Source organism: Leptomonas pyrrhocoris (genome assembly GCF_001293395.1).
Source record: "Leptomonas pyrrhocoris isolate H10 chromosome Unknown, whole genome shotgun sequence".
In the NCBI taxonomy this organism is placed as follows: Eukaryota; Euglenozoa; class Kinetoplastea; order Trypanosomatida; family Trypanosomatidae; genus Leptomonas; species Leptomonas pyrrhocoris.
Genome location: NW_015438363.1, coordinates 650,881 through 662,794, shown reverse-complemented (window position 1 = coordinate 662,794; position 11,914 = coordinate 650,881). Strand labels below are relative to the sequence as shown.

At 54.1% G+C, this 11,914-nt stretch overlaps 3 protein-coding genes across 5 annotated transcripts; all 3 read right to left on the bottom strand.

The window, feature by feature from the left end:
• Positions 1 to 404: 404 nt before the first annotated feature.
• On the bottom strand, positions 405 to 3,011 carry ABB37_04400 (hypothetical protein; the record flags this gene model as incomplete). 2 transcript variants are annotated; one of them, XM_015802068.1, is made up of 1 exon in its annotated part: positions 405 to 3,011. In XM_015802068.1, the coding sequence occupies exon 1, from the start codon at positions 2,892 to 2,894 to the stop codon at positions 405 to 407; it is 2,490 nt and encodes an 829-aa protein (XP_015659469.1). In that variant the 5' UTR covers positions 2,895 to 3,011. The 2 variants fall into 2 exon arrangements, with proteins under 2 accessions (XP_015659469.1, XP_015659470.1); XM_015802069.1 differs by having other exon boundaries at positions 405 to 3,006.
• Positions 3,012 to 3,660: 649 nt separating this feature from the next.
• On the bottom strand, positions 3,661 to 7,899 carry ABB37_04399 (hypothetical protein; the record flags this gene model as incomplete). Of its 2 annotated transcripts, none has more annotated exons than XM_015802066.1 (1): positions 3,661 to 7,899. In XM_015802066.1, exon 1 carries the CDS (start codon positions 5,521 to 5,523, stop codon positions 3,661 to 3,663), a length of 1,863 nt encoding a protein of 620 aa, XP_015659467.1. In that variant the 5' UTR covers positions 5,524 to 7,899. The 2 variants fall into 2 exon arrangements, with proteins under 2 accessions (XP_015659467.1, XP_015659468.1); XM_015802067.1 differs by having other exon boundaries at positions 3,661 to 5,593.
• A 2,078-nt stretch (positions 7,900 to 9,977) lies between these two features.
• ABB37_04398 (hypothetical protein) lies at positions 9,978 to 11,815 on the bottom strand (the record flags this gene model as incomplete). Its single annotated transcript, XM_015802065.1, has 1 exon — positions 9,978 to 11,815. Exon 1 carries the CDS (start codon positions 11,607 to 11,609, stop codon positions 9,978 to 9,980), a length of 1,632 nt encoding a protein of 543 aa, XP_015659466.1. The 5' UTR covers positions 11,610 to 11,815.
• Between the last annotated feature and the right edge of the window lie 99 nt (positions 11,816 to 11,914).

Here is an 11,914-nt window from a genome sequence, read left to right as displayed (position 1 = left end):
ATATATTGGAGTTTCATCAACGAACGGTAAAGGCGACGTCGATACGGCATCAAGTATCATCAACGTGCGGTGGATTAGCCAGAAATAAAAGAAGAACTTCTCGAAGAAAGGACCAATGAAAACAAAGGAAACAGAGCATCTGACGCGGCGAGGCAAGGCAAGTGAAACTAGATAGTATGAGTTGAAAGAAAATGATAGAAGGGAGAAGATCCACGGCTGGCGTTCCACTGAGTATTCAAGCAAGAACGTTGCAATTCCCCCAAAAGAGGTATTTCACCATCAGCAGAGTTGAGAAGACGGCAAGGTCGGACGGTACTCGATAAGTCGTTGGTGGAACGGGTGTGTGATGTACCGGCCTACCAAAAAAAAAAGAAAGACGACCGTCGCTTCACTTGCCTAGCGCTCTACGACGACGAAGAAAATAGCTTTGCGCTAGGTGACAAGTGCATGCTGATAGCCAGCGCCGCCATCATGACAAGCGACAGGAGAGAAAGTCCCAAAACGGACTGCCCCAGGCTGTCCTGCTGCAGTCCCATCAACGTCAGATATTTTTGGCCAGTGAGACAACTAGAAGAGCTGTCAGAAGCAGCAGAGCCAGAGAGGTCGTCGCCAGAGGCGGTGTCGCACCACGTCAGCGCACCAATCTCCTTCGCCAACAACCCACCGTAGGCAATGCGCAGTAGCGACAACACCTGGAAAAAGACGGGGATCTGCGTGACGCTCAGCAGAAATCCGCAGCAAATCACACAATAGGCGTAGTAGAGGTGATTCGCCGCCATGAGCATCTCCACCCTGGGGACCCAATACACCGCGATCAAGCCCAGGCAGGCGTGGGCGAAGCTGAGAAGTGACATCATCGCACTCAACGAGGCCGCCGTTGCTTCAGCAAAGATGACTGCACCGCATATGCTGCTCGCCACTGCAAAGCACAACCGCGGCACAAGAAGCCGCACGACGGTCGCGACGTAGTAGGGCAGTACCGGGAAGCACAGATTGTTTCGAAAGCTCAGAAAGGTCCGCCAATCCCGCAGCTCCGACTTGAGGAAGATGGAGTTGATTTGCACGGAGCACGACAGAAGCAGGAAGAGAACCCCGCACGTGTTTTGAAGACTTCTCTCCTGCTTGCCATCCGTGGCGGCCACCAACATGCACACCAGCACCATCACCACAAACAAGCCGACCCACGGCACCAGCGCCGCTTTGTCCAGCACACTGCGCCGCAGCGTATACAGCAACAGCGAGGACTGCACGCTGGCGTACGACGGAGAAGGGTGAGGAGGCTCTGGTGGTTGCGAAAAGGCATTGGCGCTGACGCGGGTGCGGTGTGCCTCGATTTCGTGCTGCACAGCGCGGTAAAACTTGCTGTTGCGGAAGGCGACGGTGGAGTCGGTAACGGCGACGACGTCCACCTCCGTTTGCGCCATGATGTCCATCACATCCTCGCCGGGTACGCGGAGAATACCCAAGTCTTCCTGGAGAAACGACTCAACGCCCTCTTTATTTCCGCTGTAGAAGGTTTTGCCGCCGGTGGTGAGCAGCGTGAGGCTGTCGATGCTGTCAAACAGCGTCCACGGAATCGCGGAGCCGGACCAGACAACGGTGCGGGCGGGGTTGCGGCGGCGCACGCTGCGCAGTAGCTGCGTGAACAGCTGCAGCTCAGCCAGCGAAAAGAAAGCGAGCGGGTCTTGCAGGAGGAGCACCGTAGGGTCCGCCACGAGCTCCATCGCCGTCGCCAGCAAATAGCGCTGCGCGGGGCCCAAGTCCGATGCGCGGGTGAGCAGCTGATCCATCAGAAAAGCCTCGGAGGCCGCCTGCTCCACCACCTCCCGCAGCGTTGGTGCGTCGACCACGTACCGGATGCGGGTCGCGAAGGCCAAATTGTCGTACACGGTGGCCTCCGCGGTGCAGCAGTCAAGAGATGCGACGTAGGCCACCTGGCGCCGGTACCGCAGCGACGACGCCGGCAGCGCGTTAGCGAGTGTCGCCCCTCTAGCGCTCGCGACGGTGTCCACACCGGCCAGCACCGCCAGTGCGGCTCGCGCGTGAGCCGGATTGAGAGAGGCGATGCAGTGCATCGAGCCGGGTGCAATGTGCAGGCTGCAGTCGTCCAAGTACGTGATGGGATGCGCGCGAAAGAAGTGGCGCTCTGAGATCTGCAGCGTCACCGACTCCATTGAAAGCTCAAACCCGCTGTCAGCCGCGCTGCCCGTGAGCTGTCTGCTCAGAAATAACGACTCCAGCGGCTCCTCCATCCGCGAGGAGCGCGTTGCGACGTGCACGCTGCCCTCCGCGTCCTCGCTCGGGCGCAGCGCGGTTGGGGTGGTCGCCTTTGCGTCCGCCGGTGGTGTGTCGGATGCCGCCGCCGACGCCGTCGCAGCTGTAGCGAAGTCCCTCATTGGCAAGAGCGGGAGAGTGTCACGCGAGTCGGGTGGCGTGAGGGGGTGCGACCAGCTCGACGCCTCCACGTGCTCCGCGAGGACCGCCCGCGTCAACGCAGGCGTTGAAGCCGCCGATGCGGGGGTGGCAGCACTTGTCGCGGGTCTGCTACGTCCCACATATGTTTGCATGTTCATCGCGACGCCCTCGAGGCTGCGCACACGCGGTGTCGTACCACCACGGCCGCCTACATCGGTGCGTCGATACGCCTGTCCGCGGCGCAATGCGATGTCGGTGCATGACGCCGCGGCTGTCGTTTGCGGGGATGTCTCCGCGCCGCTCGTCTCTTCGAGATCGACGGAGAGGTAAGAGCGTGTCAACGACCCCTGCAGCGGTGTGCTGACGAAGGAGTTGTCGATGGCAGGAGGGTCGAAGAAGAGGGAGTCCTGAAGGTCTGTGGGGAGGGAGGTGTTTGCTGGCGAGCTCATCCGCGCACCTTCGTTTCCAGAAGTATGCATTTCCCCGCGTTAAAAAGAAAGCGGGGAGGGGGAGGGTAGCTCCGCAAGCACAGGTGGCAATTAGTCGGTCTCCTCAAAATGCTTAGTGAAACCCGACAGCACCGGTGCGTCTGTTCTGGTAGAGAACGTCACATACCCCCACACACACACGCACGTACGTACACACACAAACACAAGCAGTGGCCCAACAAGAAATCGAAGAGGAAGAAAGAGGAGAGAAATGAGGCAACGTCGCTCCGCCGCAACTTGCGTTCTTCTTCTTAAAGCTCATTCGTTTAGCTACGATCATTATTGGCGTCGTCTACCCGTGCTTCGCGGGCCATCCGTGAAGTACGTGCACTCACACCAGATTAGAACATCCACACGTTCCGCGAAGAGTTACAAGAAAAGCATCGAGTTCAAGAGCGTTTCGTGCCCGCTTACAGAGGGCAACTGAGAAGAGGACCAAAGAAACACTCAAAAAGCCAACGCTGTCATTTCTCACTCTCGCTCTCGGTAACTCAGAGAGAGAGAGAGAGAGAGTTGGCAAGAGCCAATACGAAGTTGGAGTGCTCCGATTCTTATTCGAATGGGCGCGTTTTCGCCCCCGGCACGTTATAACTTAATTAATCGAGAGAAAACAAGAAGAAAAAGAAGGAGGAAAACAACGGTGAGGCGGAAGGCAAGTCGACGGCCCGCATCGCAAAGGTTTCTTTGCCCGTGTTTGCGTGCTGGTATGTGTCCCAGTGTGTCAAGTGAGACGCACACACTCACACACACAGAGAGGTCATCGTCCTACCGCCTGTAGAATCGCCGGCCAGTTAGGGCCACATTGGTGCAGCAGCACCACGCCTTCGGCGGGCTCAATCCTCAGACGGTTGCCGATGCGGCACAGAAAGATGCTCCGCAGCGGATCCATCTCCACCAGCACCGCGCAGTGCTCGTAAGTCTCCAGCGGCACATCGCTGAGGTCCAACAAGAAGGCGACTAGCTCGCTGTCGGAGTTGACAAACGCCGATATCATTTCAACGATGGGTGTTGGCACGCGGTAGGTGCGTCCCAAGCGTGCAGCCCGCGCGGGATCGGCTGCCGGCATAAAGACAACATCGTAGGGGTGCACGTCGCGGAAAAGCACGCTCTCCGCTGTCGTCGGCGGCTCTGCGCTCGCACGGCCACCGAGGCTGTTGCTGTTCGAGTCCGTCGAGTCTGCGGCCCCCGCCTCACCACGGAAGGGAAAGAGAGTGACCATGTCGTTTACCACTCGCCACCGCCCGGGCTCGACCGAGGAAATGGTGAAGACACGCGAGAAGTTGCGCTTCACCACAATCGCGTCGCGCAGTTGGGTTGCGGTGCTGTGCGGCGTGTCCGCGGCGGCGGTGGTGGCCGTGCGGTAGCGCCAGATCATTACACCGTGCAGTGTCACAACGGAAAGGGGCTGCTTCATGCCGACCACCGCGTTGGGACCGAAGCCTTTGTTGTCTAAGATCGCCACATCCACGCTGTCGTGAATGAAGTGACGTACCGCAAACGTTTTAGGGTAGAGGACGTGCTCGAGCTTGGCGCAGACGCTGGTGCGGCCCATGGCGACCGTTGTCGCTTTGAGCCCGAACAGCAGGTTGTGGTTGCTCTCCGTCTGCCGCATGCGCAGCCCGACGATCTCACGCACGACGTCGCGCTGGGCGGATGCGGCCCCCCCGCCGGCGGTTCGGCGCGGCGTCGACACCGCGGCATCGTTCGCGACGACGCTGAAAGAGAAGGATGCGTTTAAGGCGTAGGCGTCGGACACGGCATCCACGCCGGTCAGCACACCTAACGTCGGCTCCATCTCTAATGGGTTCAGCACGGCAGTTTGAATAAACTGCAAGACTGCTTGTTGTGTGCTGTCGTACCGCCGCACAGGGGAGCTGCTTGGGGCAGCGAGGTCCACAGCGGTCTGTGCCGGGTCGAAGAAGCGCGGCCACGGCATCTCCAACGGTGGGGCGGTGAGACCGTCGCCGTCGAGTCCGAGCAGCCACGGGACGTACTTTTTAAACTTGGCTTTGTAGTCGTCCGCCGCTGTGCACGGGTTGCCGATCAGGTTCACCTCGGTGAGGTTCGCAAATTGCCTCAACTCCTGTGCGACGTCAGAGGAGGCGATTTCGTTGTGGGCGAGCGACAAGGCACGGAGGGAGGTGTGCAGGCCGGCCTCCTCGAGAGCCTTGGAAAAGTGGTGGAAACTGCTGATGCCGTTCTCGTCTAACTGCAGAATGGCAGGAGGTGGGGTGAGTAGCTCGCTGATGCACGTACACAGCGCGACGCAGAAAGTACGCGTGTTGAAGTTGATGCTCGAGGCGACCGAGGAGAGGTCCGCAAACGAGGCCAACTTCGACAAGTTCAGCATCGCCGCGTTGGCGTCGTAAATGTTCTGCGTCTGCTTTTCAAAGAAAAGCTTCAGCATGGTGGAGAGGACTTTCACCGTACCGCTGCTTTGTTCCGCCGCCATCTCCTTGTGCTGTGCGGCGCGGAGGGTCGTTTGATTGCGCACGTGCAAATAAGGACAGCGCTGATTGGAGCAGCTGCCGCGCAGGAAGAACTTGCATGGGGTGCTGTGCTTCGTAACCGCCGCACCGCCTCTGTCGCCGCCCTTGCTCTTCTTGTACGGCTTCGACATCCGTTTTTATCCCTCTTAACTTCTTGAAAGTCGGGCTGTTTTCGTTACTATTATGTTGCTTCCTTGACCTTTGAAAACGTACGCAGAGAAAAAGAGGAGCGAAGGTGAAGTGGATGGATGTAAGGAGGGAGAAAAGAAGGAGATGGAGCATTACATCCATCACCTGAGCACATATATGTGGGTTTTGCCGCTTTTTTGAGAAGTGCTTCTGCGTTGAAGCGAGACTTAAAAGCATGGCAACGCCCAGCGGACGCAAACGCCTGCCGTAGCAGTCTCACATTATCGACCTCTTCAACGGCATCTATCGTCTTTCCACCCAAAATACACACACACACACACACACGGATCAACTGCACATTGGGAAAAAACTCTTTCTTCCGTTGCGTGGAAATCTCTCCGCCCACTTCTCTTTGGAGTTCCCTTCAAGTTTGTCTTCGAAGTTTATCTACTCATTCACATACTCGTTGAAATTAATAAAGTTGATAAAGTAATAAAAAATAGGGGGAAAGGGGAAGGGGGAGGAGACTCAATGTGAGCCAAACCAAATACAGTTGACTTGCGTTCGTATTCGGGCACAGTTTGGCGAGACACAAGCACAGCCACGAACACACACACACAAACAATGACACACGGAAAACCAGTTGATGCGTAGGCATAGTTGTTACTATTGAGGTTGCGGTGGGTTTGGGAGAATATCTCGAACAAGAAAGTGAAAATACACCCACAGAAAGAGAGTTGAGCAGTGTTAAGAAATGATTATTTTTCTTCTCCTCCTTTTTCTGAAGAGAGCTGAGCAAACAGCAGAGAGCAACAGAGCTGATGAGAACTCTCCCCTCAGCTCTCAATTGACTCGCACGACAGCGCTGTTCTTAGTTTTTTTTTTTGCTGACACGCTTCTCCACCGCTTTGTTTCGTGATAAACAAGAGTGTCTTAAGCAGAATACGAATGAGCGTCGTACCAGTGTCCCGTCACTCCTCTCTCTCTCTCCACAATAGCCCGCCATATCAGCCTATAAAGAAATGAGACAACACGCGCCCGCACGCAGCGGAGCACACACAACATGCTCACAGCTGTATGAAGCACGAATCTATCTCTCTAAAAAAAAAAGAGGAAGTAATAAAGATGTTTCGCCAATTTCCGTGTCAAGTACTACCTCTCCACAATTGAACTTCACCACATGAAAAGTCTTACCCACTCGCTTCATGTCATCAAGTACAAAAGGAGAAGAAGCAACGCTAAAGAAGGCGACGTCCCGCCTCCCTTTAAATGAAAAGAGAGAAACGGAAGACGAAGAAAACGCCGAGAAAACGGCCACTTCTGTCCTCTGTGTGCGGTTTCCCAACGAATTTGTCAGCCCGTCAAACGCCATGCTCGAAGGCACTTTCGTTTTCACCCCCTTTTTCAGTTGCCGAAGCCAACCGCACCTTTTGCCGTCGATTTCCCTGACACAGATGGAAGACAGGAAAAGTTCAAAACATTAAGAAGAGAAAAAGGCTGACACGTGAGTCTACTGGAAAAGAAAGAGAGGACACGGAAAAGCAGGTGAGATGCACAACCAACGAATACCCCCAAATCCACGGTACCCCATAGCGTCCCGAGAAAGAAAAATAAACGGAGGTCAACACAACCGTTCATGTACTATTTCTTTTATTAGCATTTCATTCTTTTTTTTTGGTTCAATCATAACAGTACGATATATACAGATCATACAGCACTCCTTTTTGGAGGGATTGGGTCTTCTATTGCCCAGTGAAGGTGATGAAGCGAGAAGTCGGCCCCGCCCCACGCAGACACACAGTCGCCACCGCTGCACTACACAGAAGAGCCGAATGAAAGAGATGGTCAACAGCGTCACTAGAGACGCAGAAACTAAACAATTGAAGGTGTGGTAAATCGAAAGAAGGGAACACGAATAGAAGGAAAGAAAAGAAAAGAAAAAAAAACGCAAACACATGCACAACACATCTAGTTTCATTGGCCAGGTCGCTGACCGAGGACGGCAACGACTTTTGTGGTGCACTGGCTTGGCGTCAGTTTTCTTGTGTGTGTCGCACATTGCCGAAACCGCGGGGAAAAGCAAAAACGCCCGAAGACAGTAAAAGGTTGCTTGTACCGAAAAAAGCGTCACCCTGTTGAGGCGGCTGTGGTGTAATCGGCCACGGTGAGGAGTAGTGGGCTAAATGAGGTCCTTTAATTGTAAAGGAAAAAAATAGTAATACTAATATAAAAAGAATGAGACTGCACAAAACAAAAGAAATAGGAAGTGAAACGGAAGGTGAGAGGAGTTGACAACCGATGCAGCGAACGTGCAGTGTAGCGCTTCCTCGATTCGTACCTTTAAAAAAAAAAGGAAGAGCTAAGAATTGTCATCAGCTGCAAAAGTAAAGAATGAAAAGGGTGGAGATGAGGTAAGAGAGAAAAGAAAGAGGCTACAGTGAACATGCACAGAGACAGTCAAGAATGAGCACCAACTTTTTCTCATGTGTCTACGCATGCGTGCATGTGTTTATGCGTTTGCGAGTGCGTGCATCAGCAGATCTGGCATCGTTGGGTGTGTGCGTGTGCAGCAAGTAAAGAAAAAAAATATTGTTGAAGGATAGTATTATGTGTGGTTGGCTGAACCGTATACGTGATGGTTGACGGTAGATGGACAGTCTTGTATGCGCGAAAGACCGGTAATTCATGTGAGGCTACTCCGGATAAGCGTCGCTCGCTTCGCAACCGTTGTTGTAGCTTATCGGACACAGTGAACCGACCTAAAGAGAAAGCACTTGCATTGCATCACCTCGTTGTGGTGTCCTGAGGGTTTATTCGAGCGTGTGGGGTGGAAGCAACTCACGCACCAGCCGGCGGTGCGTCTTGTCCACGTTGCCGACTCCCCGCATGGCAGTAGGCTGTGAGGAGGTGTAGGAGAAACAATCAAACGGAATTTAAAAACGGCGAGCTGCAAGTTCGCTATGGAGGAAAAAGAAAGAACAATAATCATTAGAAAAAAAATGAGACGATTAGCTCTCGTACAACACATTCTTTTCACTATTGCGACTGAAGGTGTTGGCTCGTGTGGCGCGATGCTGTCCACAAACTTACAGAGAATACTTCGAAGTGTTCATGGTAGACAAAACAATGCGTAAAGAGAGAGGGAGCACAGACAATAATGACCTGCATGTATGTGCTGCAGGTAGTAGTTGGCTGTGCGACCGAATAGCATATGTGTATGTGTACTGCTGATACGACGGATAAGGTAAAAACCACGCAAAAAACTTCCAGTGCATGTCCTCTACGAAAACCGTAAACGGCACACGTGGAAAGGAGAAAAATATATATATATATACGTTGCAGCTCGCCCTCGTTTGAGTCTTCTTACGCCTCCAAGCAGCTACTGTCATTCCGAGGTTAGAAACTGCACGACACACACACACACACACATCTCTTCCAAGAGTCTGCGGTGATGGTCGTCAAAAGCTGCTGCCCTTGTTTGTCGGGCAGACTGTCGTTGCGGCTGGGCAACACACGACAAGACGCAAGGGGGCTGAAGTAGGCGTTGCGAATTCACCGGGAGCATCATGAAGAGAAAAAACAACAACAACGCAGAAGAATACGTGCGCCATACAATCATTCAAGCACAACGAACTATTTTTTTAATGCACGACACACCCACACACACACACACCCAACAAACACTGCGATTAAAGATCCTTTGATGCGCAGCGCTTCAACACAAACAGCGGCTCAACGAGGAAGCATCCCTTGTAGGGGTTCCTTGCATGTGCTACAAAATAGGAGAGCACATCATAACAACAAGGAAAAACATGGAAACAACAGCCGTCAAAGTGGTCGTGATGTTTTTTTTCCCTTTTGTTGTTGTTGCTTTACCAACGTCTGATCACATGGATATGCAACACCGAACCTGCGTTTGATGCCTGCAACGCCCGGTGCGTCGGCCTTTCTTTTTGTCTTTGCTAGTTTAAGGTAGAGGAATTAAACGAGACAATTTATCCGCATATGAAGATGTATCTCAACAGACTGTAGTGAAAAAACAAGAGGAATAAGAAACACAAAGGTATCCTGTTTTCTTTTTATTCTAAAGACACCGCCGCTTCCTCTCTACATCCGTAAAGAACAACACGAGGAACCTGGGGAACTTCGCCACCGCAATACATTCTTTGATTCAAAGAAAACACGAGAAGACAAATCAAAAACAAAAGACCACCACCAGCAAAGGAATCAACGTGAACGAAAGCACCCCACAATACAAGTAGTTAAAAAACATATATATATATATATCGACAACGAGGATACGCTCCGCAGCGCATTTTCATCGACTCGTCTTAACGGCCCCGATTCAGCAAATCGACTTTCATGTAAGAGAAATGTTTTTATAAAGAGAGAAGACAAAAACCACTCTACCGGAGAAACGAGTAGAGCCGCGGCGGATGTTCCCTTTTTCTTTCTTTTACATGCCAATGGCCCGCTTTGCCGCCTCAGGGTTGGCGGCAACCTCCTGCAGCGTCTCAGGGGGCAGCTGCAGAAGCCGCTGTATCGCCTGCTTCACGTCCTCGTCGGAACCGGTGGCGTTGACTATGGCTGCCATCACCTCCGGCGTAATGCCAGGCATCAGGCGGCGGCGCATCTGCTCTATTCGCGACGGCGTGTTCGCAAAGAACAGCGGACAGCTCGGCGTGCCGTCGTCGTGAACGACGGTGCGGTCGGGGCGCAGCAGCAGCATATCATTTGCAATTGCCCACGAGTTCGTGTTGCCGTCCCACATGAGCGACATGGTGCGGTCAAAGAAGGTGGAGATGCACGGCGCCTTGCCAGCGGGGAACGTTGGCTGCCGCGTGTCGGCGTGAATCGGGTTCCAGCGGTAGCGCATCTTCCCGTGCACGGTCAGTACGCAGACGGGCACGCGCATGTGGTAGCTCTGGTCCATGAACACGACGTTGAAGTTGGGGTTGAACTCCACCTCGACGTTCATCGGCTTGCCGTCGCCGCAGACGGAGCGCAGCTTCTTGATGATCTCCTGCGGTCCCCTCGCCACGTTGCGCATCGAGCCGGCGCTGTCGGTGGCGAGGTTGCGGAACTCCATCTGCGAGCGCAGCCTGGATAGGTCCGCCTGCATCTGGTTGCGCATCGGCTTCTCGAGATCGCTGGTGTTGGCAATCGCGTTCATCGGTACCCGCTGCGGCAGCGGCTCCTGTCCGCGATTAACCGAAAGCGCGGAGAACTGCTGCCCGTAGAGCGTGAGCGCCGCGTCGAAGTTGCCGCTCGCCATGGCGCTGAAGAGGGTCTGTTCTAAGTACATTAAAATGTCGAGCTGCTGCTGGGACGGGGCGGCAGAGGGGAGGGGGTTGGGCAGGCGCAGGAGAGCGCGGTCCACCGGCACGCCGTCGATGAACGTCAACCGAGGCAGCTGCTTGATGAGTTGCGGCATGTACTCCTTCTGGTTCACGACGGAGTTGTCGCGAAGGAGCAACTCGTTCAAGCTGTCGTAGCGGCGCAGGCCGCTAATAAAGCTGAGATCGTTGATGCTGTTGCGCATGGCAGAGATGGCGGTGATGCCGCGGTGAATGTCGGCGTCCGCCAGGGCGGAGAGAATGACCTTGAACTGGCGAATGCTGTTATCATCCATTTGCAGCACGCGGATGCGGTCGGCAAACTTCTCGCGCAGCACCTCGGCGAGCACCTTGCAGAAGGACACGCTGTTGTAGTCGACGCGCTTCTGCACCGTCTCCAGATCAGGGCTGGCGCGCATGTTGGACAGGTCCAGCTTGCCAGAGCTCTCCTCAAAAATCTGGCTGTACGACTTTTCGAAAAGGAGAGAGAGCAGCACCTTCATCACATCCGCCCCGCCGCCGGCGTTGTTGCTGCCGTTACCGTTGTTAACACTGTTATTGCTTGGGTTATGATGGTAGTTGGGGCCGCGGCGGTTATCAAAGCGACCACCACCACCACCACCGCGGCCACCACCACCACCGCCGCCGGACCGACCCCCACCGAAGTTGCCGTCGCCGCCGCCGCCGCCGCGTCCGCCAAAGCCGCCGCGGTTATGGAACGAACCGCCTTTCTTGCTGTAGGGACGTGCCATTTTCTTTGGATCTGTGTGTTCGTGCGCTTCGGAATAGTACAAGTTTAAAAAATACTCCGTAAGGAACACTGGAAGGTTATATATAAAAAGTAAAGAGAGAGATGTTCAGGTGTGAGCTGCGTGAGTGGACTCTGTCTACGTTGTTCGCCAAGCCTAACGGGTGAATACGAGGTTTATGTGGCTCGGCTGCGAGGATGAGAGGCTCTGGCGAAGGAAAAGGCACACGGATGAATCAGCAGGGAGCAGGGCGTTATTTTAAAAAGAAAAGTGGGGAAGAGAGAGAGAGGAAAGTTTAAAGGATTACG